The sequence below is a fragment of the Cyprinus carpio genome, chromosome B18 (assembly GCF_018340385.1).
Source record: "Cyprinus carpio isolate SPL01 chromosome B18, ASM1834038v1, whole genome shotgun sequence".
NCBI lineage: Eukaryota > Metazoa > Chordata > Actinopteri > Cypriniformes > Cyprinidae > Cyprinus > Cyprinus carpio.
Window position 1 is genome coordinate 11,100,215 of NC_056614.1, and position 27,334 is coordinate 11,127,548.

Below are 27,334 nucleotides of genomic sequence, written 5' to 3' on the forward strand. Positions count from 1 at the left end.
CAGGCTGTGTTGAGACAGCATAGACAGCGAGATGAGTGTCGTCTGTTAGTTCTGACCGACAGACGCTTTCTTTGGACACTGGCAGGATAGAAGTGATGGCAATGACTTCATGGGGCTTTGTGAATGTTACAGTGTCTTCGCATTCATCTGACATTAGTTCGGCTGGTATGGGGCCGATGACAGGTACTGTTAGCTCAAAGTCATGGAACGCCTGGTTGATGAGCCGTCCCAGGTGACTGGCTTTGGGAATGTTGATGTCTTTGGCCGTACAGTTGTTGATCAACACACACACAACACGAGATGACACTTCCATGAGAGGTGTGGCTTCCAAGGTCAGTCCTAGTTTTAGGCAGGTCCTGGAAGGTTGGAAGAAACCTAGCTTACTGTTGAGAGTGTGTCCAGGTCACATGTTGAGGCGGACGCTGACACTCTTGCTGTAGGCAGGTATTGTAGCTTCTTGTTCAATGCTCATTGCGCATGAATCTGGAATTGTTTGACCAGATCGAAGGTTCTTGAGATTGACTGCAGTGGTCAGTTGGTGTGACGGGGGAGCCCATATGACGTCGTTCACGGTATCTATGCAAGCATTGAGACGAACCATGATGTCTGCTCCTATGTAGATGTCATGAGGTAGGTTAGGGCCAATGAGAAAGTAGTGACTTAGAAGTCTGTTGTTCCATCGTAGGTCTACAGCGCAAACTATCTTGGAGGTAGCCATGGTTGTTGACCACGGACTGAGAGGGAAGCGGCTGTGCTTTGAGACGTGTGGTAGGCTCTGATATCTCTGCTTCATTGTTTTGAAGAGCTTTAGGCTGATAGCTGAGTTTTCAGTCCACAGGGCTAGTGCTGCATCAGACACTGGTGTGTCTTGGACGTTTATGGCAGTCATGATTCGAAGAGAACCTGAGTCTGAGTCAGACGCTTGCAATGAGCAGAGTAAAGGGTCTTGGTTCTTGCTGCTCGGAGTTGAGCTTGCTCTTGGCTTTGACCTTGCGAAGGGGGGGCGGTGTCTGTGGCTTGACACTGCGACTCATTGGGGTTCACTGACTGGAAGGGCAGAGGTTTGCGGACTTGGGTCCATATCTTCAAGTGCTTGAAGTCTATTAAAGGTTCAAAGCGATTGAGCAGGTCTTTCCCAATAAGGAGTGGATATGTGTTGAGTGGTGAAACGTACACTGGGTGGATGAGATTCATTGGTCCCACAGTTAGGTGAATTGGGGCCACATGTTTTAGTTGTAGGCCTGTGTGGGAATATGCGTGGAGGTTCAGTTCACACCTTTGATGTTTGAGGGCGCTATTAGACCTCTTTGTTCTTTCTTGGACTTCTTCAAGGAGTTTGGTCGACATTAGAGTGATGTCGGCTCCTGTGTCAAGAAGGGCTTCGACTTTGATGTGGCGTTCGATGATGATGGAGAGGTAAAACTTTCTTGCTATACCTTTCTCAATGAGGTCGCCCAGGAGTTGAGGGACTGGAGTTTGGGAGGAAACAGGTAGGATGTCAGGACTGATCTGGTGTTCTACGGAGGAATGGCAGACGACCAAGACAGCACTTTCAGGGACTTGAGAGGTTTCGTCAGCAGGGGTTTGCTGGACACTGCTGTGATCAGGGGCATCAGGTGTTGAGTTAGGGACTAACTCTGTTGCTGGGTTTTCAGGTAGGATTTCTTGTCCATCTGACGTTAGAGTAGTTACGGTTCTCTGAGAGTGAGGTGAAGGAGTGCTGTTCTCTGTGGTTTGTTGTGTCAGGTGGTCGCTGTCTTCTCGTCCGGCTGCTAGTCAGGCTGAATCTGGTTTCTCTTTCTTTTCCCACTTCCGGTCCTCCTCCTTTTGTTGGAAGAACTCTTTTATCATCATCTTCATCAGTTCTTGTGATTCAAAGCACGGTGAAGTCTTTTGTTCTTGCGTGGATTCAGGTTGAGCTCGGTCAGCTTGGAATCTTCGTGAGTTTTTCCGTCGATTCCTTGGGCTGGCTGCTCCAGGGTGTGTTTGTCGTTTTACCTTGGAGATTCCATTGAATTCCCATGAGCTTTTTCCTCTTGAGTTTCCAAATGAGCTGGGCTGGTTCCACGATCTCTCCCAATGTCTTTCATGAGGTCTTGATTGGTCCCATGAGTTTTCCCAGTGATGTCCAGGTGAGCGGTGTCGTCCATGTGGTCCATCCCAGCGATTGTTCCTTCGTTTAGGTTGGGTACCAGCGTGGGAGTCCCGTTTTCTGTTGGACAAGGATGCATTCCACTCTTTGGGTGTTGGCTTGGCATGATCTTGACATTGGGCGCCCTGACTGTTGAAGTCGAGAACTGCCATGGTTTTGATGCTCTTTTCTGAAGCCATCTTCTGTTTGCAGTAGGCCTTGTGCGCCAAGTCTCGCAGTTGTTGAGCACTCATGGTGCGTGGACATGCAAGGACGCCAAGATGGTGGCTTACCCCAGGGTGAAGATTCCTCAGGAAGAGAGTTTTAAAATTTACGTCTTCCTCAATATTCTGTTCATTGTGAGTCCCGAAGTACGCTCGTCTGAGTCGGCTGTGGAACAATTGGGAAGATTCCTGACGACCTTGTTTCGTCTCCAGGGCAGCCACTAGTCCTTGTTCCGACTCAGGGTCAGCAAACTCTTTGATGAGGGCTTCTCTGAGCAGGTTGTAATCAGTCTTTGTGTGGGCCGGCTGTCGGTCCAGGAAACTGCGAACCTCTGAGCTGGATGTTGCTCGGATCAAATAAAGTCTATCTTTGTCGGTGGCACTGGGTCTCATTTCCAGATGAAAGTCGACATCTTGCAGATATCCTTTGATCTCTTGACTGCCTGGCACATTTGGGGTAAATTTGCCAGTGTTCCTAGTGAGCTTGTCGAGGTCCTTGAGGTACAAGCCACGCGATGATCTGTGGCTGGCTGGAGCAGTTTCTTTTAGCTTTGTCAGGATGTAAAGTTCTTCAAGGGGAGCAGGTGGGTGTTTCAGCACTGCCCCCTCCCCCTTTTGATCACAGGTCAGTCCAGGAACAGGGGACCCGGGCCTGCTTGGCACGGGTGAGACTGGTGTCCGTCGTGTCCTTGGAGGCTCAGAGCGCAGCTCGTAGGCATGTCTGAGTTCCTCTCTGAAGCTGTCTGACTCCTCTTTGATGTAGTCCAGCTGTCGTGTTAGGCGGCTGATCTCGTTTCTTGACTCATCCAGGTGAGTTTCAAGGGCTTTAATTCTGCCATTCTTGTCTCTGAAGTCTGCCTTGGCCTTTTCAAGGAGCTGTTCCGCATACTGTAGCTTGTTGGAGAGATCACCGTAGTCTGTCTTGACTTGTTCCATTTCTTGTGTAGTAGCTACTAGTGTCTCTCTTAGCCTGGTGATATCCTCCTCTGCGCCTTGTTCCACTTCATCAGGTCCTTCCCGTCGTTCCTGAGCCTCCTGTTCTAGCTGTTCGACACGTCGTTGTGCACGTGTTAGCTCCTGCTGGAGATGGGCGGCGTGCCTGTCGCTCAGCTTAAGGGTGGTGATGAGTGTGTGGCTTAAGGAGCTGGTGATCTTGGCTAGTTCTTTGTGACTGTAGCTCTGACTTGGGTCTTGTCTTGTGAGGCTTGTTATGTTTTCATCCAGCTGGTCCTGTGTCTGATGCTTCAGTGTTTCAGCAGCCTTAGGTAGGAGGCTGTCTGTTGCAACACTTAGCCATGTCTCCAGGTCCTCCCAGTGGCCAACAGGGTCTGTTGTGCGAGACATGTTTGGACGTGGTGAGGGAGATCTAGAACCTAGACTGACACAGACCTTGAAGAGGAGAAAACAAAACAAAACCAAAACAAGGGAAAAACAGAGGTGTAAGTGTGCAATGTGGGTTGATGTTGAGTGTGTAATGGGCAGGTGAGTGTAGTTCTCATCGACTGTGAATCTCTGGTGGGCGTGCTTATAATTTGTAGTCTCTGTGGAGAAAATTAATAAGCACACACAGGTAGCACAGCTAGAGAACAGATGGAGAAAAGAGGAGTAACAAACAGAACAAGGAACAGAATAATATTTGGCTGCTTCCACTTTTCCTATAAAAGAAAGGGTTTTCTTTTTTTGTAAGGAAAGATTAGAGCCACTGGTAAGATGAGAGAGAAAGACAACACAAAATAACCTTTTCTGGTTACAGAATGAGTACAATTATAAATGTTAAGTTTGATTTAGAAGGATGCTTCTAGACAGGCCTTTGGAAATTGGGATTTCTAAATACCAGGACTGTGATTGCTATAAAAATTTCTCCGGGGCGGAAGAAAAATGATAGCAATGACAGTATTGGTTTCTCAGCTGGTAGGATTGTCAACCAAACACCAATCAGAGCGTTTCTAGCTGCGTGTTCAATATTTGGCGGACGCCTATCGGTTCCTTTGTTGACCTACTTTAGCCTTAGCTGGGTAGGATTCCAGCGTGAGAAGGGAAGGTAGGGTGAGAGTCAGACAATTTTGAAACGAAGTGTTCAAGTTTCACAAACTTTTGTTAAATGTTTCTAAAGTTCTCTGCTTTTATGATTCTCACAGGTACAAACCCAAAACGGCAACAGTAGTCAAATCAGAAGAAGGCAGCTGAGAGAGAGAGAAGAAGAAGAGAAGTTTTGCTCCCAATGTTAGGAAAAATGACAGGGTGGTGGCGCTGTTGAGTCGATACACCTAGGGATTGGTGTTGCTGCATTAGCAGGATAACACTACCTAACCTAAGTATTGAGGAAAACCCTAATTTTTCTTTTGGGGGTTTGCCACTGACAGGCTTAAGCCAATTGGGAAAACCTAGGAAAATTTTGGTTGAGTTAATTAAATAACTGACGGAGAGAGAAAAGAAGGCCTAACGGGTAGAACCAAATCTTAATTGCAAATGAAATTCTAATTTCAACTTAGAAAAAGTATTTCCTATTTAAAATGGAATTATGTTATCTTTAAAATTGCTAAGAGCAATTCAAATTAAATTAATCAATAAGTATCTTGAAACATGGTAGCCCAAAGCCTACTTAAATTCAGAAGAAATTTAAAATTTCAGAGCAATATTGACAGTTCAAGGATTAATATCTCTAATGTTGTTCAAATTAAATTAATCCGTTAATTTAATTTAAATTGATACGTCATGTCTACTCTGCTACCGTTCGGACGTTCTAGCTTACTGCTCTGCGCTTTGCTTCTTATTTCTGTACTTTTCTCAGATTTTTCTAAGATTTTTACTTCAGCAGATCAGCACAGTGCTCAAACAACAGATTTTTTGGCACAAACACTAAAACTAAAAACTCTTTGGGACTGCGAATTATACTACAAAAAGAAGACTTTGCCTCCCACTGCCAGCAGCTTACATTCCGGAGACGGGAAAACAACTGCCTACATTCAAACAGAAGAGAGAGAAAATGCTTTCTGTTGAATATACTTGTTGCATAAACTGCTGCAAACTTCTACAAAGGATTGTGGTTCTTGAAACAAAGTTACTTGCTGGACTTCCAAAACAGGCGGAACACTCAGCAGACCGTCGCCCTCTCAGCATACAGCCGGTGAGTCCCATGAATCTTCTGAATCTCAACAGTTTTATACCAAGTGTAGAGGAACAAGCCGAAACTGATCGCCACACTAATCGATGGCACAAACAGGGAGCGAGACCCAAAGGAACACAAGACATCAGATTGTCACGAGTTTCTCGTATTGCTGCTGTAGCATCCTCTACCCCAGATTCGACTATTACAAGGCTTGTGAATACTGGTATTCTGCCCCCCCCCCTATACATCTTGAGAACAGATTTGAAGCATTAATGAATGCGGGTGAGGAATCCCCAAATGTGATTAAACATGTATCGGATCAGCCAGCAGCTAACACTGCTACTAACAGGCGCTCAAGGTCGAGCAGACAGCGGCATTCAGCTCAGAGCGCAGCCGAGCCCAGGACTGTGATAGTGGGTGACTTTATTATCAGAAACATCAGTAGCAGGACTACAACAACATGCTGCCTTCCTCAAGCAACGGTTTCTGATGTGAACAAGGAACTTCAGAACATTCTGATGAAGCACAAGACTGCAAATCGAATCATCATCCATGTGGGGAAGAATGATATTCGGAAAGAGCAGTCAGAACTCCTTAAGAAGGACTTCAGTGAACTCTTTGAAACACTTCGAAGACTCAAAGTTCAGTCGTTCATCAGTGGACCACTTCCAGCAAGGGGAACAAATATGTTTTCACGGTTGCTTGGGCTGAACACATGGCTACAAAGATCTTGCAATATAAAAGGAGTAAATTTCATCGACAACTTCAATCTGTTGTGGGGCCATAGACAACTGTTTAAACCGGATGGCCTCCACCCTAACAAACTTGGAGCTAGAGTGCTTAAGGACAATTTCTACTTCTGCTTACGCCATCCTTCAGCAGAGTATGTCAATTCATTCAGCACACACACACCAGGTCCGAGTCATCATGTGGTTGACATATCCCACAAGGACACTGATAACACCATCCAGCCACAACAAGCACTTCTGATGGACACTATCCCGGCTGAGCCCTGCCCACAGAGCTCCTCACAGACAGACTGTGATGTATCAAAACAGATACAAGACTCAGCCCCCAAGGACGACCTTCTGGAAAACAGCCAGGGAAGCCAGGACAACATATCACAGTCACCGGAAACACCAGAGACACAGCCCCTCTCACCGGACACATTGTCCCTCTCTCCAGCATCTCCACTTCTGTGCTTCTCACAGAAAATGGAGGAATTGGTGTATGCTGGGACTAAACTCTCTCACTCATTCGCTGCAAGCCCGCAAATATCACCAAAAAAAACGGCGGGCCCCCCAACCACCAAAGCCTGTGGCCCTGCTCCTGTGAGAGCTCTCCGACCGCTGCCACAACGCCAGGGCCCAAACCCTCCATCTGCTGTAGGTGAACCCAAAAACAACTGATAGCAGCTCTCAGTGATATGTGTCGGGTCCCCGCTATAATAGCAGCAACATTCACAAATGTTTACAGAACAAGCGGGAACCCAGCGTGCCTGTAGCTTTCTATATTTCAGTTTTATCATCCCTCTCTAAATGGACTTAGAGAATTTAATTAACATTTAATTAGGTAAAATCTGCGACCTATAATGCATCAAACTAAGATTGATATAAAGACACAAAGTACTGCCATCAAGTTGGCATTTTTAAACATTCGCTCACTAAAAAATAAATCATTTCTAATCAATGACTTTATAACCACAAACAATCTGGATTTTTATGTGTCTAAATGAAACATGGCCAGAAGACAGCTGCAGTGCAACAATCCTAAATGAAGCAGCCCCTCCTAACTTTACTTTCATGAGTGTCTGCAGGACTGTTAGGCGAGGTGGAGGTGTAGCTGCTCTATTTGAAGATGTCTATCAATGTAAGCAAATGTCATTTGGTCAGTACTTGTCTTTTGAATATCTAGGGATTGTGCTGAAAGGTGCTCCACGCATTCTGTTTTTCATTATTTACAGGCCTCCAAAATACTCTCCAGCCTTTGTTGAAGAGGTCACAGAAATGCTATCAATGATTTCCTCAGAGTTTGACTGTTTTGCTATTGCAGGGGATTTTAATATTCATATAGATAATGCAGAAAAACAAAATTACAAAAGAAATGATAACGGTTCTAAACACTTTGGACCTGATTCAGCATGTGCATGGACCCACACACAAAGGTGGACACACTCTAGATTTAATCATCAGTAGGGGTCTAAACATTTCATCCATTGTTATTAAGGACGTAGCACTATCTGATCACTTCTGTATTTTCTTTGATATATTGATCTCTGCTACCAATGAATCTAGATCTGTCTCTGTCAGAAGGAGATGCATTAACGATAACACTAGTGTGCGGTTTATGGAGGCTATATCTCTAACACCAAGCATTTCTGCAGACTCTGTTGATATTCTCCTTGATTCCTTTAACTCGAAAGTTAAGAATGTTATTGATGATATTGCTCCAATAATAGTCAGTAAGAAAACAAACAGACAGAAATCAGTTTGGAGAAGATCAACAGCAGTTCAGACTATGAAAAGACAATTGCAGAAAAGCCGAGCGGATGTGGCGGAAGACGAAACTTGAAATTCACTATAGCATTTATAAAGACAGCCTTCATGCTTTTAATGTGAAACTAGCCACAGCTAGACAGAATTTCTTCTCAAACCTTATAAACAGTAACTTAAACAACACTCGTACTCTTTTTGCCACTGTTGAGAGACTGACAAACCCCCCAAGTCAGATTCCCAGTGAAATGCTCTCAGTTACCAAATGCAATGAGTTTGCTTCCTTCTTTTCTGAGAAGATCATTAATATCAGGAAGGCAATTAGCACATCCTCAAGTAATGCAGAGGTCAGACAGATCTGGACGCAATATCAAAAAGATACTATGTCTATTTTTGAAGCAATTGATAGCAAAATTTTGGAAGAAATAGTGCAGCACCTAAAATCGTCAACCTGCGATCTTGACACACTTCCCACATCTTTTTTCAAAAGTGTGCTTAACTGTTTTTAAGCAGATCTCTTAGAAGTGGTGAAATTATCATTTATTTTTGTTAAATTTCCAAACTCCCTGAAAACTGCAGTTGTAAAGCCCCTCCTGAAAAAGAGCAATCTTGATAACACCATTCTGAGCAATTATAGACCAATATCTAATCTTCCTTTTATAGGCAAAATTATAGAAAAGGTAGTTTTTTAATCAGCTGAACAAATACTTAAACTCAAATGGATACCTGGACAATTTTCAATCTGGTTTTCGACTGCATCACAGCACAGAGACAGGCGCTCATTAAGATAATAAATGATATTCGCTTAAATTCTGACTCTGGCAAAATATCAGTGCTGGTATTGCTAGATCTCAGTGCTGCGTTTGACACTGTCGATCATAACATACTACTAGAGAGACTGGAAAACTGGGTCGGGCTTTCTGGGATGGTACTCAAATGGTTCAGGTCATACTTAGAAGGGAGAGGTTATTATGTGAGTCTAGGAGAGCATAAGTCTAAGTGGACGTCCATGACATGCGGAGTCCCACAAGGCTCAATTCTGGCACCGCTCTTGTTTAGCCTGTATATGCTCCCACTAAGTCAGATAATGAGAAAGAACCAAATTGCCTATCACAGCTATGCTGATGATACCCAGATTTACCTAGCCTTATCGCCAAATGACTACAGCCCCATTGACTCCCTCTGCCAATGTATTGATGAAATTAATAGTTGGATGTGCCAGAACTTTCTTCAGTTAAACAAGGAAAAAACTGAAGTTATTGCTTTTGGAAACAAAGATGAAGTTTTCAAGGTGAATGCATACCTTGACTCAAGGGGACAAACAACTAAAAATCAAGTCAGGAATCTTGGTGTGACTCTGGAGACAGACCTTAGTTTCAGTAGTCATGTCAAAGCAGTAACTAAATCAGCATACTATCATCTAAAAAACATTGCAAGTATTAGATGTTTTGTTTCCAGTCAAGACTTAGAGAAACTTGTTCATGCCTTTATCACCAGCAGGGTGGACTATTGTAATGGTCTCCTCACCGGCCTTCCCAAAAAGACCATTAGACAGCTGCAGCTCATCCAGAACGCTGCTGCCAGGATTCTGACTAGAACCAGAAAATCTGAGCATATCACACCAGTCCTCAGGTCCTTACACTGGCTTCCAGTTACATTTAGGATTGATTTTAAAGTACTTTTACTCGTTTATAAATCACTCAATGACCTAGGACCAAAATATATTGCAGATATGTTCACTGAATATAAACCTAACAGACCACTCAGATCATTAGGATCGAGTCAGTTAGAAATACCAAGGGTTCACACAAAACAAGGGGAGTCCGCCTTTAGTTACTATGCCGCCCGCAGTTGGAATCAGCTTCCAGAAGAGATCAGATGTGCTAAAACATTAGTCACATTTAAATCTAGACTCAAAACTCATCTGTTTAGCTGTGCATTTGTTGAATGAGCAATGTGCGATGTCCGAATTGATTGCACTGTATTTTACATATTCACTATATTCTATGTAAAATCATTTTCTATTTTTAACTGTTTTAAATTCATTTTAAATACGTCAATTTTTAAATCATTTCCAATGTTTTAAAATTGCCTGTTTTATGTTTTTAAAATTGCTTGTTTTATTTTTGTTATTATTTTTCTTCATGATTATTTTACCTTCTTTTATGTAAAGCACTTTGAATTACCATTGTGTACGAAATGTGCTATATAAATAAACTTGTACCTTCTTTTATGTAAAGCACTTTGATTTATTATTGTGTAAGTTATAATTCAATTATCAGCAAGTATTGTTGCTACGTGAAAGCAGGAACTGAACGTAATTTATTAAATTAAATAAAAATTCCAACTCTGTGATGAATTATGAAATGAAATCCAAACTTCAAAACCATAATTATTTAGCTTAATAATATCTGCTGATGTCATTGAAATTATAAGAGCAGTTATAGGTGAATTAATCATGTGTCATTAAAGTAATGAGGATGAGAACCATCATTAATTATTAACAAAACAACAGCGTTTCAACTGATAGGAGTAAACAAGCTAACGTTTATCAAGTTTGCATCTGTCAACGTTCTTTTCAATGGGAGGAGAGGAGAAGAGAGAGATTAATAAATGTAAAAGAGAGAAAGAATAAGGTGAGGGTGAGTTAAAGTTCAGATGTAACAGATGTAAAGTCACTTCAACACTTCAACCACTGCAAAACACACTGTATTTAAGCCCACAAAAATGCTCTGTGCTAACTGCTAGCCTTCAAGGCTACTAGCTTTGCATATGCTTCAATGTCAAGGTGTTAGCTTCAGTTAGCTTAGCTCATGCTAGGCTATTTGCGTACAAATGTCTCAAATTACCCTGGAAAAGGTCTCTTGGAACTTCCGGGTTATGGCTGTTACTATGGCGATGTATACTGCCCTAAGCTGGCATGTGTTATGCACGGCTTATGTGCTTTATGTGAAATGACGGCGCATCTCACACTTAACAACCACAAAGCACTATTTGGATTTTATCTTTTAGCGCTGAACCATCTCAGCTCGTTAGAGTGAGGTAGATTAATCTACAGATTTACTGTAATTAATAAAATACGTTATTGAGATCTCGGCGGATCTCAGGACTTGTTTTAGTCTACAGACAAAAACACACATGGATTTAACCACAATTCTACTTGATCAAGATTTCACAATTCTCCTATAATACAACGTTCGGACACTCTCTCTGAGCACCGCGTTCCAAAGTTCACTAGTTTTAGTGAATTAACTGGCAAAAGAATATTAATTAGCTAGATTAATGTCTCAAACCGGGGAGATACATAGACAAATTTGATGTGTGGAACACGCACAAACAAATCGAACTATGAAGGCCTTTATTTTAAAAGAAAGGAAAACGAGGAACACGCTCGCTTCTTTCTTATGCGCTTTAGGCGACTTATTTTGTCTCTGCAGACAATCAAATGCTTTACTGCAGTTCAAACAACAAACAACTACTCGAGTTCGCTTCATTCATTCACACACTGGCATGCCATAATAAAAGTACCCAGTAGCACAACAAACTGTTTCTCTGTCTTTGATCTATTCTTCCGGATAAAATAGAACAAATACAACACAAAATGTCTTGGTATTATGTATTTTTAGGTCAAATTTGCCCGCATTCTCCACCATTTATGTAAGGAAATATTAGCTCATTTATTTTGAGAAGAATCAAATCTAAAGATTCGAATTGCTGTAATTGAACTGATTCCAAATTTAATTAGTTTATACTTCATCAACGGTTCGTCCAGCGAACATAAAATTCAGTATATCCTTTCCATTTTGTTTATATTACTTCATGGCTTTATGAGAATACAAACAGAATGATAATTTATAAACTACGAGCTAGGTAGCATAGGATCTGGGCAAAGTTTAATCTTAAAATACACCACACAAGACAATACTTCTTTATAAATGAAACAAGAATTTATTGAGCTACTCTATTACATGGTTCTAAAACCTAATGGACATACACATACATACACACACACGTACATACACACACACACAGTTACTGAAGAGGATGATAATGGAATTTGAATGGAGTCCCAGGAGTAAGTTATTCGTTAGATCGCACCAAGAAAATCACAAAAGCAGAGATGTGTCTTATCTTTACTGCTTAAGATCAATCTGCACTTATTTCAGCAAGGAATGAAGTTTGTTTGTTTTACTTGCATTTTCGCTGAAAAAGCGGAGTTGGAGATTCGCTTGTTGCCTCGTCTCAGGGAATCCCCACGCCTCGGGTTGGTTGCAGATCTGTCGTTTGGATGACGTCTTTTGGGAAAACCCTCCTGATGATTGGTTGGTTGCCTGGTTACATAGAGCTTCAGAATTCCTTCGGATAGTTTCGCGGTTTGCAAGACTTCGAAGATTCTTGGCAGTCACGAAGTTTCAACGGAGTGTTTTGAGTTCTGGATGACAAGAACGCTAGCAGCGTTGGAGTAGGTAGTTCAAGCCATGACGAAGAAGGAAGCGTGCGCTGAATTAGTTCAGGCATTGGAGTTTTATCCAAGAGGATTTGGTCCATCCCACGACGCGATCTTCCAATGGGATGCTGTTGCAGAACTTAGACATGCCCCGTACTGTTTCTCTTTGTGCATTGATTAAGCATCCTGTGACATCGTCATGTGAGATGAACTCCATTGTGGAACTTTGGTTAATACCTTATAAAGTATCATAATATGCACCCAATACAGAATTTGGACATTTCATTAGCTCCAAGTTTAAGCAAATAACATGAGCTTTCGTTCAACACTAAACTTTCCATATCTTACAGACATTTAATAGCACTATCTGCTAAAACCAGTAAAACATTGATTAAATTTCCACCGATTACATTTGAACACATCAAACATATATAAGACATAAAACATAATATTTGTGAATATAATTAAACCTTCAGATTTCTCAATGGTTGTCTCTTTGAGATCATTTATTGAAAAGTTCAGTTTGTAAAAAAAAACTTCACAACCAAGCAGGAAGCAGAGTCATGGGATGGATCCTATATGGATCCTTTGTGTTGAGGTCCATTAATTATTAATGATTCCTGTGGGGCCCGCAGGGGTTTCCATACGTTGTGATCATGAGATGCTTCTTGATACACAGGGTCCTTGTATCTTGTGAAAAGAGTTAATGTCATCAACTCTTTTAATTGGAAAACAACAAGGCTTACAGGAAACTTGCACAGGATGTCGCCGTCACATGATTAGCTCCAGATTAGTTTTCTGATTTGCGGGGGTATGTTGCAACAAAAGTCCACTGTTGCGGAATCACGTTGTCACTTCTGTTAAATGCAGACATACAACTGAGCATTGTTACTCTTTAGTTAATAATTAATGGAGTTCAGAATGTGCAGACGGGAGGAAATGGGCTCTTTTAATTCCTTTAGCAGAAGTAGCCGATTCTGCAGTTATTGGTGTGACTGTTCACCGAGGTCCTACACTGAGGAAGATTGTGGAGAATGACCGATTCCAGACCTTGGGGGACCTGCGGAAGCAGTGGACTGAGTCTGGAGTAGAAACATCCAGAGCCACCGTGCACAGGCGTGTGCTTTTGAACCAGAAACAGCGGCAGAAGAGCCTGACCTGGGCTACAGAGAAGCAGCACTGGACTGTTGCTCAGTGGTCCAAAGTACTTTTTTCGGATGAAAGCAAATTTTGCATGTCATTCGGAAATCAAGGTGCCAGAGTCTGGAGGAAGACTGGGGAGAAGGAAATGCCAAAATGCCTGAAGTCCAGTGTCAAGTACCCACAGTCAGTGATGGTCTGGGGTGCCATGTCAGCTGCTGGTGTTGGTCCACTGTGTTTTATCAAGGGCAGGGTCAATGCAGCTAGCTATCAGGAGATTTTGGAGCACTTCATGCTTCCATCTGCTGAATAGCTTTATGGAGATGAAGATTTTGTTTTTCAGCACGACCTGGCACCTGCTCACAGTGCCAAAACCACTGGTAAATGGTTTACTGACCATGGTATTACTGTGCTCAATTGGCCTGCCAACTCTCCTGACCTGAACCCCATAGAGAATCTGTGGGATATTGTGAAGAGAAAGTTGAGAGACTCAAGACCCAACACTCTGTATGAGCTTAAGGCCGCTATCGAAGCATCCTGGGCCTCCATAACACCTCAGCAGTGCCACAGGCTGATTGCCTCCATACCACGCCGCATTGAAGCAGTCATTTCTGCAAAAGGATTCCCGACCAATTATTGAGTGCATAACTGAACATAATTTTTTGAAGGTTGACTTTTTTTGTATTAAAAATACTTTTCTTTTATAGGTCGGATGAAATATGCAAATTTTTTGAGATAGGAATTTTGGGTTTTCATGAGCTGTATGCCAAAATCATCAGTATTAAAACAATAAAAGACCTGAAATATTTCAGTTGGTGTGCAATGAATCTAAAATATATGAAAGTTTAATTTTTATCATTACATTATGGAAAATAATATGCTAATTTTTTGAGAAGGACCTGTATGTACATGATTGTGTTTTTGAGAAAGCAACGTTTATGTGTGGTTGGTGAAAAACTACATTTTTTTAATTACTTGAATATGGCCATAAAACACATTGGTTTTTGTGACTTTTGAGAACTGGATCATGTAGTCTAGAGTTTTTGCTTCAAAATTATGTGAAAATCATATTGTTTACTCATTCACAGAAAATAATATATTGATTTAAATTTTCTAAGACACTTTTTGGGTAGAAAGGGTCTATGTGAGAGGGCGTCAACTATCATGCATTATGCTGTGATTCACACCTGAGAAGACAAAGGCCCGCATAATGAGCAGCATAATGAACCTTTCAGTCAGGTGTTTGACTGAGAGGGAAGAGTTACAAGAAAGAATGTGAGGACAAAATTAGTTTGTATATTTTTTGTTTGTAGTTTATTTAGAATACATTTAACTATCAAACAAAATAACTTTATAAGTTATTAATAACACAGAAGACACAATCAGGGCAAAACTGTGCAAAAAAAAGTCTAAGCAGGAAGAGTGCAAAATAAAAAAAGGTGTAAGGTTTGTATAAGCCCACTAACCTACTCTCTCACATAGTGCACGGAATTGAACAGCTGCACATCTTTGTGCCACTCTAGGAAACAGCTGAACACACAAGTGAACATCGCATGCCTGGCATTTCCAAGGAGTGTCCTACCTCTTACCGTGCTTCGCTTTGCTAAGCACACAGGTCCGGCGACCAGTAGTGGCACCTGAGGCCTGCTCAGCTCCTGGAAAAGGCACATGGTCAGCACTGGTCCGTTTTGGTGGTATTTTCTGTGACACACCACAGAGCTCTGCAACTAGTTCTTCCATAAACTCCTTGGGGCTCATGGTGCCATAAAGCTCTTTGTGTACAATAAAAGCATTGGTGACAGCAATATCCAAGAAGTATAGCTTTCTGTACCACTTCATTGTTTTGTGCTGTGTACTGTAGTACTGTAACAGCTGATCAGACAGGTCAATGCCCACCATGTGCTGGTTGTAGGCAGTCACAGGTGCAGGACATGGAAAACTCTTTGTCCTCCATCCATTTTGTGTTTTTACCCTCCCCTGCACATTGTCTCCTTTGTAAGCAGCATGGATGGTGGAACAGACTGACACGTCTCGTGTGTCCATCCATTTCACAAACACAAGATGTTTGTCTTGAATCCACCTGATTGAGCCCCTCACAGTCTTTCCCGTTGTCTCTGTAAGTCCCACATGCATCAAACTTCAAAGCAAACAACTCTGTTAGGAGCTTGGGACTAGTTTAAAAATTATCTATGTATACATGGTACCCAGAGCCCAAAACTGTATGGTCTAACAGAGATGTCACAGCGTCATATGACAGTCCAAGGCCTGTGGGAAAGTTGTTCTTTCCCTTGTAAACAGCAAAATCTACAGTATATCCATTTGATGAGTCCGCAAGAACAAACAACTTGAAGCCCCACCTGGAGCTTCGAGCCGGTGCTCCTCGTGAATTACCAGGGCAACGCTGATGTGGAATCGGGACGCTCGTCACAATACTATAATATATATACAGTATAATACACTTTACTATAGTATGGTTCAAAAACACTATAGTATTAACTACAAATTAGGCTACTATAGATTTTTTTCAATGTGGGATATAGGCATAACAAAAGTAAAGTTTCTATTAACCCATACAGGAAGATTTACTTATTGTGTCATCCCAACCACAAACAATGTTACCATATAGGCATAATAAAAGTACAACTACTGTGCACTTACTCAGTATGATTTTCCAGGGAACTCAAAACACGACACTCACGTGCCTTTCTTGTGCAAGATGCCAGTGATGCAGCCACAGTCCTAAATGAAAATTGAAACTGTTGTTAGCAGTTACCAGAAGATTCATAACTAATAATAAATTGCATCACTGATAAGAATGGATGCGCGTATATGTCTGTCGATGGGCCACTTATCGGTGACATTTACAGCTTTCTGATACATTTACACCACGGACGATCGCGAACACCAATAGCCGGATATAACACATTTAAAACATTTACCACATGAGAGATAAGTTGGTGAACAATTTCACCATTTGGAAAAATATAGTCTAAACAATCCACAATGTAAAAAATAAATAAATAAATAAATAAATAAATAAATAAATACAATTATTAAAAAAAAAAAAAACATGGTTAATTTTTGTAAGATATTTAATATTGTATTTGTGTTTATATCGGCCTATAGCATTATATATATTCTGTTATATCATTATATAGGCTATATATCATCGTTATATATCATTATATATAGTTAAATACATGCTCTGTACAACATTAAAAAATATAAGTGGCCGGTAAGGAGATATTTCATATTACCAATTTCACTGTGAAAGGCTGATTTTAGTCAGACAATAGCCTGTTTGGAAACATCCAAATTTAGATATAAAATATTCTATAGCCGAGCAACATTTTAAATCATGAAGTTAATAATAAAAGGCTTACTGATCAGGAATTATATCCAGACGTTCTTCAAAATGCAAACATTTGTCATCTGAAACATGTTCTTCCTCTGAGGAGAAAGTAGCCTCTTCATCGCTGTCCAGTATGGAAGCAGATTAGTCTCAAATATAATTCACGCAAAAAACACGATTCACACATGCGTGTGATTCACACAACATATAAAACACATAATATAAAATTAAATTTTATTAGTAGCATTTATAAAATGACAAAACATTCAGCAAGCAGTACTTTTTACTTAAGTACGTAAAAAATCAAGTACTTTTGTATTTTTACTCAAGTAAGATTAAAAATTAGTACTTTATTCTTTTACTGGAGTAATATTTCATTACACGTGTCTGTACTTAAGTACTTGACTTGTGTACTTTGTCCACCACTGGGGAAAAGGTCCCAGAATATCCACACCCAACATATACCCAGGCTTTACTGATAATTTAGTGATAGAAGGTTTGTACTGCTGGCATGCTTTGCAATGTCTGCAATATATCCAGAAATCTTCCCTTATACTTGGCCAGTACACAATTTGTAACAACTGCAGAAGGGTTTTCAATTGTCTGAAATGTCTGCTCAAAGGACTGTTGTGAGCAAACTTTAAAAGTTCCACTAAATAACATGTCGGTATAACTAACTCATTCAATCCTTCTGCTGTTTTTGTTTCATGCAGATGTTTTATGTAGCCAAAAATGTAAAATAAAAAGAAAGAAAGAAAAGGCTAAAGTCAGACCATTCTGTTTTTGCATTAAATCCTGAAATTATACATTCTAATATCACAAATACCAACGAATGGTACAAGACCTGGTTGAGCTGCTCTAGAGAAGGCAACGAGTGTTATCACTATGTCGGAGACACACTAACTTTCCCAAGACAGACGAACTTAGAGTGGTTACAATCATCCGGGTTTAAATCAAGCTCAAATTGATTTGATTTTGACAAAATATTTACACTGAAGCTTGCAGGCAGCTATGGTAAGGGACATGACATTTCCCGATCAGGCACCAAGTGCTACCAATCACAGCACACACTGGCTATGATCCACTGTGCATCACCACTTAAAATACTACATAAAAGGCCTCAAATTGGAAGTACAATTTGAGATGTGTTTTCCTATCGATTCTTCAATAGGTAGATCTCGTCTTTCATAAAGGCCAAGGTCAGGGATCTTGGGTTTAAAAAGGTTGGTGACCACTGCTGTAGGCTATATGATAATATATTCAGAATTCAAATAAAACTTGTGTTTTTCATGCTTGACACGAAACAACATACGACACAGAGATAGCTAACTACTACACTATATAGAAAAAGGTAATAATTTCAGAAGCACAGCCACAGAGTGATGTAATTTGGTAAGGAAATAATTATTAATTATTTGTATTGGCTGCCATGCCAAAATCTTGCACACCTGCTAGCTTTTCTGTTTAATTTAACAGTGTTGATATAGTTATTATATATGCTAATATAGTTAATGTATATGCTTTAATAACAAATAACTATAACACTTTACAATAAGGTTCCATTAGTTAATGTTAATGTATTAATGTGTATTAAAGTGTATATAATGTATTTTGAGCGTTCACTTGTCCCTTGTTTGTTTACATTTCAACTGTACTACTATTGCACTATACTCATTTACATTTTAAAGGGATACTTCACCCCAAAATGAAAATGTTGTCATTAATCAATTCAAGTTTATTTGTATAGCGCTTTTTACGATACAAATCATTGCAAAGCAACTTTACAGAAAATTAAGTTTCAACAATATTTAGTAGTAGCTTATCAGTGATGACTGTCAGTTTGTGTGCATATGGCAGAAATGTTTGGAAAAATCAATAAAAGACGTAAACAAACAGAGGATTAACACTATTAACAGCAATTATGCAATTAAACTTATAGCAAAATGTGGTAGTTCTGTATATTGTTTCAGGGTTACCATCATCTGAGGTCCTCTGAGGGGTTGGCATCATCTCTTCTCAGGTGTTCTGGATCCAGACTGGAGCTTGTGTAAATTCTAGTTACATCCCGTGGCAAAACATAGAAAAAAATAGAGACATAATTAGCGTAGTTGCTGTTCCAGCCAAGTAAAATTAATTAGTTTAACCCAAGTTAAAAAATAATAATGCGCATTTGATCAGATATAACTGCAGTCCAAAATTATGAGATGCATTATTTGAATGCTTGGCAAAAGAGATGTGTTTTTAATCTAAAGTCGTGGCCAAAAGTTTTGAGAATTACATAAATATTAGTTTTCAAAAAGTTTGCTGCTAAACTGCTTTTAGATCTTTGTTTCAGTTGTTTCTGTGATGTACTGAAATATAAATACAAGCACTTCATATGTTTCAAAGGCTTTTATCGACAATTACATGACATTTATGCAAAGAGTCAGTATTTGCAGTGTTGGCCCTTCTTTTTCAGGACCTCTGCAATTCGGCTGGGCATGCTCTCAATCAACTTCTGGGCCAAATCCTGACTGATAGCAACCCATTCTTTCATAATAACTTCTTGGAGTTTGTCAGAATTAGTGGGTTTTTGTTTGTCCACCCGCCTCTTGAGGATTGACCACAAGTTCTCAATGGGATTAAGATCTGGGAAATTTCCAGGCCATGGACCCAAAATTTCAACATTCTGGTCCCCGAGCCACTTAGTTATCACTTTTGCCTTATCCATCGTGCTCCATCGTGCTGGAAAATGCATTGTTCTTCACCAAACTGTTGTTGGGTTGTTGGAAGAATTTGCTGTTGGAGGGTGTTTTGGTACCATTCTTTATTCATGGCTGTGTTTTTGGGCAGAATTGTGAATGAGCCCACTCCCTTGGATGAGAAGCAACCCCACACATGAATGGTGTCAGGATGCTTTACTGTTGGCATGACACAGGACTGATGGTAGCCCTCACCTTTTCTTCTCCGGACAAGCCTTTTTCCAGATGCCCCAAACAATCGGAAAGGGGCTTCATCGGAGAATATGACTTTGCCCCAGTCCTCAGCAGTCCATTCACTATACTTTCTGCAGAAGATCAATCTGTCCCTGATGTTTTTTTTTGGAGAGAAGTCGCTTCTTTGCTGCCCTTCTTGACACCAGGCCATCTTCCATAAGTCTTCGCCTCACTTAGCATGCAGATGCGCTCACACCTGCCTGCTGCCATTCCTGAGCAAGCTCTGCACTGGTGGCACTCCGATCCCGCAGCTGAATCCTCTTTAGGAGACGATCCTGGTGCTTGCTGGACTTTCTTGGACGCCCTGAAGTCTTCTTTACAAGAATTGAACCTCTTTCCTTGAAGTTCTTGATGAACCTATAAATTGTTGATTTAGGTGCAATCTTAGTAGCCACAATATCCTTGCCTGTGAAGCCATTTTTATGCAACGCAATGATGGCTGCACGCATTTCTTTGCAGGTCACCATGGTTAACAATGGAAGAACAATGATTTCAAGCATCACCCTCCTTTTAACATGTCAAGTCTGCCATTCTAACCCAATCAGCCTGACATAATGATCTCCAGCCTTGTGCTCGTCAACATTCTCACCTGAGTTAACAAGATGATTACTGAAATGATCTCAGCAGGTCCTTTAATGACAGCAATGAAATGCAGTGGAAAGGTTTTTTTGGGATTAAGTTAATTTTCATGGCAAAGAAGGACTTTGCAATTCATCTGATCAGTCTTCATAACATTCTGGAGTATATGCAAATTGCTATTATAAAAACTTAAGCAGCAACTTTTTCAATTTCCAATATTTATGTAATTCTCAAAACTTTTGGCCACGACTGTAGATTTAAACAGCCACCTAGAAGTGCATTACAATAGTCCAGTCTAGAGGTCATGAATGCATGAACTAACTTTTCTGCATCAGAAACAGGTAACATGTTTCGTAGCTTGGCATTGTTTCTAAGATGGAAGAATGCTGTTTTTGTAACATGGGAAATATTATTTTCAAAAGACAAGTTGCTGTCTAATATAACACCCAGATTTTTGACTGTAGAGGAAGTAACAGTACATCCATCTAGTTGCAAATTGTAATCTATGAGATTCTGTTTAATGTCTTTTGGTCCAATAAGTAATATCTCTGTCTTATCTGAATTTAATAGGAGAAAATTATTGGTCATTCAGTGTTTTACATTTTTAACACAGCTTAGCTTAGATAGTTTAGAAGTTTCATCCGGTTTTGTTGAGATATATATTTGAGCATCATCAGCATAACAGTGGAAACTAATCCCGTATTTTCTAATAATATTACCAAGGGGCAACATGTATATTGAAAATAGCAGAGGACCTAGGACAGATCCTTGTGGCACTCCATATTTTACTGGTGATAAATTAGTTGACTCCCCATTTAAATAAAAATAGTGGTAGCGATCGGACAGGTAGGATCTAAAATATCTTAAAACCTGCCCTTGAATACCTGTATAGTTTTGTAATCGATCTATGAGATCTATGAAAGCAGTAGTCAAAAGTTAAATGCATGACTGACATCTAGAGGACATTCTGAGGAAAAATTGTTAAGAAGAATTCATGGACAAGTATAGCTGATCCTTATACTTAGTTTATAAAACCAAAGCTCAGCATGCTTAAAAAAGCAACACCTGAGCAAAAATTCACTGTGCAGTGTGCATATGTCCATTATCATTATTCCATCAGTACTGTTTCCTTGTCTTTGTTGGGAGGAACAGGAGAATGACGTCCTGGTTTCGAGGAAAACCCACTTGACACCTGCTAATTTAAAGCAACACCACACACAATGTTCATCATAATTTAGTGAGCTGAGTGGGTGAGTGGCTCAGAAATAGAGAGAGATGTGGCTCACTCTGTATTTTTCTCTATACATATCATTTAACTGTATATCAGCAGATTCGGTCCTCAGATCAGGTACCTGTTTGCTACAGGGACGCTTCAAGTTGAATGGAATGTACAAGGATGGAGATTTTATACTTGGAGGCCTGTTTCATGTTCACTTTTTCACAGTGTTTCCAGATCTAAGCTTCAGAATGGAACCAGAACGACCATACTGTGAAAAGTGAGTTAGACTGACTGCATGAATATAAAAGTAGAGAGATAATGATAAGAATAAGAATCAAAATGTTAAGTTCTTTTTGCCTTCTTTTAGTTTGGTTAATTTGCTGTTTATTTTTTGACAGCAGCACTGTTTCTTTTACCAAAAATCTGTATTGAAAGCATTGTTTATTTTTTTAGTCATGATATGTTGTGTGAACTCTGATGTATTATTGGTTGTTTTAGTTTGTCTTTTTGTTATTAATCTCTTTAATATCATAACTTCTTTTATTTGTTTTATAGATTTAATATGGAAGGCTTTCAGCATGCACAGACCATGGCTTTTGCAATAGATGAGATTAATAAGAATCCCAACCTACTGCCTAACATCACTCTTGGTTACCATCTTTATGACAACTGTGTGATGCTAGGAATGGCGTTCAGGGCTGCCATGTCCCTAAGTAGTGGAACAGAGGAGTCCTTCCCCAACCTCAACTGCACTGGCCCTCCTCCGGTGATTGGTATTGTGGGGGATGCAAGTTCAACTCCTTCCATTGCAATTTCCAGTGTTATGGGGTTGTTCCGAGTACCTATAGTAAGATGGGATGAAAAAAGTAAAAATACACTTCATGCTTATTTAATTTCATTTTTCTTTCTTTGTTTCTTTCTTCCTTTCTTTCTTCCTTTTTTGTCCTTTTCAGTCCTTTGTAGCCATATTTATTTCCTCACTATTTATTTTCCCAAATAACCTTTTCTTTCACTATCTGACTTAATCCTATATATATATATATATATATATATATATATATATATATATATATATATATATATATATATAATATATATATATATATATATATATATATTTTCTTTCATCTTTCTCTGTCTAGCTTGTACTAATTTGAACAAAGCTTGAAACTTGGTATGACAAGCCCTTCATGTGTCTATTTGCCTCTTTAAGATGAATCGCTTGATGTATTCCCCAATTGTAAGTAGCTTTGGACAAAAGCGTCTGCTAAATGAATAAATGTAAACGTAAATATAATTGTTTTTTTTTTTTTGTTGTTGGTTTTTTGTTTTTGTTTTTTATGCCTTCACCTCTCCCTCTATTTCTCCCTAATTAGGTTAGTCACTATGCCACCTGCTCCTGTTTGAGTGACAGGAAAAAGTACCCCTCTTTCTTCAGAACAATCCCCAGTGATGCCTTCCAGGTGCGGGCTATGGTTCAGATCTTAAGGCATTTTGAATGGACCTGGGTTGGTCTCCTCTACAGTGATGATGACTACGGTATCTATGCTGCTCAGTTGTTCCAGCAGGAAATGCAGCTGTTTGGACATTGTGTTGCCTTTTCTGAAATCCTGCCCAATGATCACAACCCTAGAGATATTCAGCGTATAATAGGGTTGATTCAGGCCTCTACAGCTAGAGTGGTGGTTGTTTTTGCCCTTTCATCCTATCTGCTGCCTTTGATGGATGAGGTGGTGTTGCAGAACATGACAGGAAGGCAGTGGATTGCAAGTGAAGCTTGGGCCACATCTCTTGAATATCACACACCACGTTTCCTGCCCTTCCTTGGGGGCACACTGGGCATTGCTATTAGGCGTGGAGAAATTCAGGGGCTTCATGACTTCTTGCTACATCTTCATCCCAGCAATGATCCGAGAAATAATATGTTGAAAATATTCTGGGAGAACATGTTTGGGTGCAGTTTTGAATCAGGGGATAGAAAGTCAGATGGAGAGCATTTGAAAAAGGTGTGTACAGGAAAGGAGGATCTGAGCAACACACACACAACATACACTGATGTTTCTGGTTTGAGGGCATCGTATAATGTCTATAAGGCAGTTTATGCCCTGGCACATGCACTTCATGACCTGATGCAGTGTGAGGAGGGGAGAGGACCATTCAGTGGGAACAAATGTGCTGACATAATTAACCTGAAACCTTGGCAGGTGAGACCCACAGGTATACTGCAGATGCTCTCCAAGCATATAGAAGAGCTGAATGTGGAAAAGCAAAATGCGTGCTCTACTTTAATTCAAATTTTAGATAAACATATAACACTTGTCCTGTCTACAAACTGTACAGTTGGTTCACTACCTACAGAAAGTCAACTTCACCACAGGCTTTGGGGATAATGTGTCATTTGATAAGAATGGAGATGCTCTGGCCATTTATGATGTACTGAATTGGCAGCCAAGCTCCGATGGGTCAATAGCAGTCCACAGGGTTGGTGTAGTAAATGAAGGGGTGGCAACAGGGATGGTGCTCACACTGGATAAGGATGCAATATACTGGAACTTTGAAACAAAAAAAGTAACTAATATTGCATGACAAATGTCATCCTTTTTGCAAATAGTCTATATTAGTCAATGCTATAAAACAAGAAAATTTAAAATAAAATAAAGGCCAATTTTGTTATTATGTAAAATAGGTAACAAACACATGACTAAATAACAGATGGTTTCTCTTTAACCCCCACGGTCTGTGTGCAGTGAGAGCTGCCTCCCAGGCACCAGACGAGCCACAAGGAAGGGCCTTCCTGTCTGCTGTTTTGACTGCCTACCATGTGGAGATGGAGACATTTCTAATACTACAGGTAGAAGTCATATTCCAATTTTTTAATATAATTTGAAAGGGAATTTTCGTTTTTTAACTTTTTTTTCTTCTTTTTTTTATTGTGTCATTATGACAGATGCTATTGAGTGCACAGTGTGTCCAGAAGACTTCTGGTCAAATCCGGATAAGGATCAGTGTGTCCCCAAAGAAGTAGAGTTTTTATCCTATGAGGAACCTCTAGGAATCTCTCTGACAAGTGCCTCCCTGCTTGGTGCCTGCTTCTGTGCTCTTGTGATGGTCATTTTCGCTTTTCATCGTAACACTCCCATAGTGCGTGCCAACAATTCAGAGCTCAGCGTCCTACTGCTGTTGTCACTCAAACTGTGTTTCCTTTGTGTGCTGCTGTTCATTGGACGGCCAGTGTTGTGGACGTGTCAGTTAAGACATGCTGTATTTGGCATAAGCTTTGTCCTGTGTGTTTCCAGCATCCTGGTCAAGACTATGGTGGTTATAGCTGTGTTCAAGTCATCTCGGCCAGAGGGCAAAGGCGCTATGAAATGGTTTGGAGCAATTCAACAAAGATTCACAGTTCTGGTCCTAACAGCTCTTCAGGTTGTGATATGTGCAGTCTGGCTATCAACTGCCTCTCCAACACCCCATAAAAACAACCAGGATACCCGCTCTAAAATAGTATATGAATGTGCTATAGGCTCAGTGGCTGGTTTTTCTCTGCTGCTGGGATACATTGGACTATTGGCTGCAATAAGCTTTCTGTTAGCCTTCCTGGCAAGAAATCTACCAGATAATTTTAATGAAGCAAAGTTTATCACTTTTAGCATGTTGATCTTCTGTGCTGTGTGGATTGCTTTTGTTCCAGCATATGTGAGCTCACCAGGGAAATATGCAGTGGCTGTAGAAATATTTGCCATTTTAGCTTCTAGTTTTGGATTGCTGGTTGCCATATTTGCCCCAAAGTGCTACATCATCCTTTTACATCCAGAGAGAAACACTAAAAATGCCATAATGGGAAGAGAGACACAAAAGAAATAGTCTTACATTGCAGTAATTAAAAAATGTAACATGTAAATCTTATAATCTTGGTGAAAACTTCCTTTTTTTTGGTCATACAGACTTTAATACATTTGTCTGCTTCACAGGTTTACCCCCTTAAGATGTCCATCCTTAGAAAAATGTTCAACTTGAAAAAAAAAAAAAAATGAGAAGAGAACATTTGTCAGAACAACCTGAATAGAGAGAAATCAATTAAAATAAAAATTAATCTAACTGTATATATACTTTACATAAATGCTTTACATATACTTTGTACACAAACACACACACACACATACAGTTCATATACAGGGTCACCATAATTTTGCCAAGTAAGACATGTTCATGGATCAACATCTTTTGTTGATCCTGGATCAACATAACTGTCCAAAAATATAGACGTAACCCAATCCTTCCCCATAAACCTAACCTTATTCCTAACTCAGTGTGAAATGATAGCTGATTAACAAGGGAGTAAAGCACTTAACCCTAATCACAAGCCTAAAACAGAAATTTCCTGAAAAGTTATCCCTCAATTCTGATTGGTTGATAGGAATGTTGTTCCAGGATCAATAAGGATGTTGATCCAGGAACATTTTGTACTGGGTGAAATCACGTTCACCTTCAGTGGTGTGTAAATGTTTTTGTATATTACTTATTTAAAAAGTGTTGGCTGATTTCTTATTTTTTAATGTTTCAGATCATCAAACAAATTTAAATATTAGTCAAAGATAACATGTAAACACAACATGCAGTTTTTAAATGAAGGTTTTTATTATTAAGGGAAAGCAAAATTCAAAACTACATGGCCCTGTGTGAAGAAGTGTTTGCCCCCCTGTTAAAACTGTGGTTTATCACACCTGAGTTCAATTTCTCTAGCCACACCCAGTATTGTTTACTGCCACACCTCTTCACAATCAAGAAATCTCTTAAATAGGACCTGCCTGACAAAGTGAAGTAGACCAAAAGATCCTCAAAAGCTAAACATCATGCTGAGATCCAACGAAATCCAGAAACAAATGAGAAAGAAAGTAATTGAGATCTATCAGTCTGGAAAAGGTTATAAAGCCATTTCTAAAGTGTTGGGACTCCAGTGAACCACAGTGAGAGCCGTTTTTCACAAATGGCAAAAACATGAAACAGTGGAGAACCTTCCCAGGAGTGGCCAGCCGACCAAAATTACCCCAAGAGCACAGTGACGACTCATCCAAGAGGTCACAAAAGACCCCACAACAACATCCAAAGAACTGCAGGCCTGACTTGCCCCAGTTAAGGTCAGTGTTCATGACTCCACCATAAGAAAGAGACTGGGCAAAAATGATCTGCATGGCAGAGTTCCAAGACAAAAACCACTGCTGAAAAAAGAACATATAGGTTCGTCTGTTCGTTTTGCCAGAAAACATCCTGATGATCCCCAAGACTTTTGGGAAAACACTCTATGGACTGATGAGACAAAAGTTGAAATTTTTGGAAGGTGTGTGTCCCATTATGTCTGGTGTAAAAGTAACACCACATTTCAGAAAAAGAACATCATACCAACAGTAAAATATGGTGGTGGTAGTGTGATAGTCTGGAGCTGTTTTGCTGCTTCAGGACCTGGAAGATTGGCTGTAATGAATGAAACCATGAATTCTGCTGTTTACCAAAAAATCCTGAAGGAGAATGTCCAGCCATCTGTTCATGACCTCAGGCTGAAGTGAACATGGGTTCTGCAGTAGGACAATGATCCAAAACACACCAGCAAGTCCACCTCTGAATGGCTGAAGAAAAACAAAATGAAGACTTTGGAGTGGCCTAGTCAAAGT

At 40.1% G+C, this 27,334-nt stretch overlaps 2 protein-coding genes across 2 annotated transcripts; one reads left to right on the forward strand and one right to left on the reverse strand.

The window, feature by feature from the left end:
- Positions 1-930: 930 nt before the first annotated feature.
- Positions 931-4,984, reverse strand: LOC122140392 (ciliary rootlet coiled-coil protein 2-like). The gene has a single exon (XM_042743808.1). The coding sequence runs from the start codon at positions 3,697-3,699 to the stop codon at positions 1,777-1,779; it is 1,923 nt and encodes a 640-aa protein (XP_042599742.1). The 5' UTR covers positions 3,700-4,984; the 3' UTR covers positions 931-1,776.
- Positions 4,985-21,724: 16,740 nt separating this feature from the next.
- Positions 21,725-25,529, forward strand: LOC109109699 (extracellular calcium-sensing receptor-like). The gene is made up of 6 exons (XM_042743805.1): positions 21,725-21,945; positions 22,224-22,515; positions 23,045-23,872; positions 24,009-24,237; positions 24,397-24,519; positions 24,616-25,529. Exons 1-6 carry the CDS (start codon positions 21,725-21,727, stop codon positions 25,527-25,529), a joined length of 2,607 nt encoding a protein of 868 aa, XP_042599739.1.
- Positions 25,530-27,334: the final 1,805 nt, after the last annotated feature.

Excerpts from the sequence above, each read along its gene's own strand:
- LOC122140392 (XM_042743808.1), bottom strand. The coding sequence starts at position 3,699 with ATGTCTCGCACAACAGACCCTGTTGGCCACTGGGAGGACCTGGAGACA.
- LOC109109699 (XM_042743805.1), top strand. The coding sequence starts at position 21,725 with ATGTGGCTCACTCTGTATTTTTCTCTATACATATCATTTAACTGTATA. Across the intron at positions 23,873-24,008 it reads TTAACCTGAAACCTTGGCAG|TTGGTTCACTACCTACAGAA; the intron begins GTGAGACCCACA and ends CAAACTGTACAG. Across the intron at positions 24,238-24,396 it reads GAACTTTGAAACAAAAAAAG|CCCCACGGTCTGTGTGCAGT; the intron begins TAACTAATATTG and ends TTTCTCTTTAAC.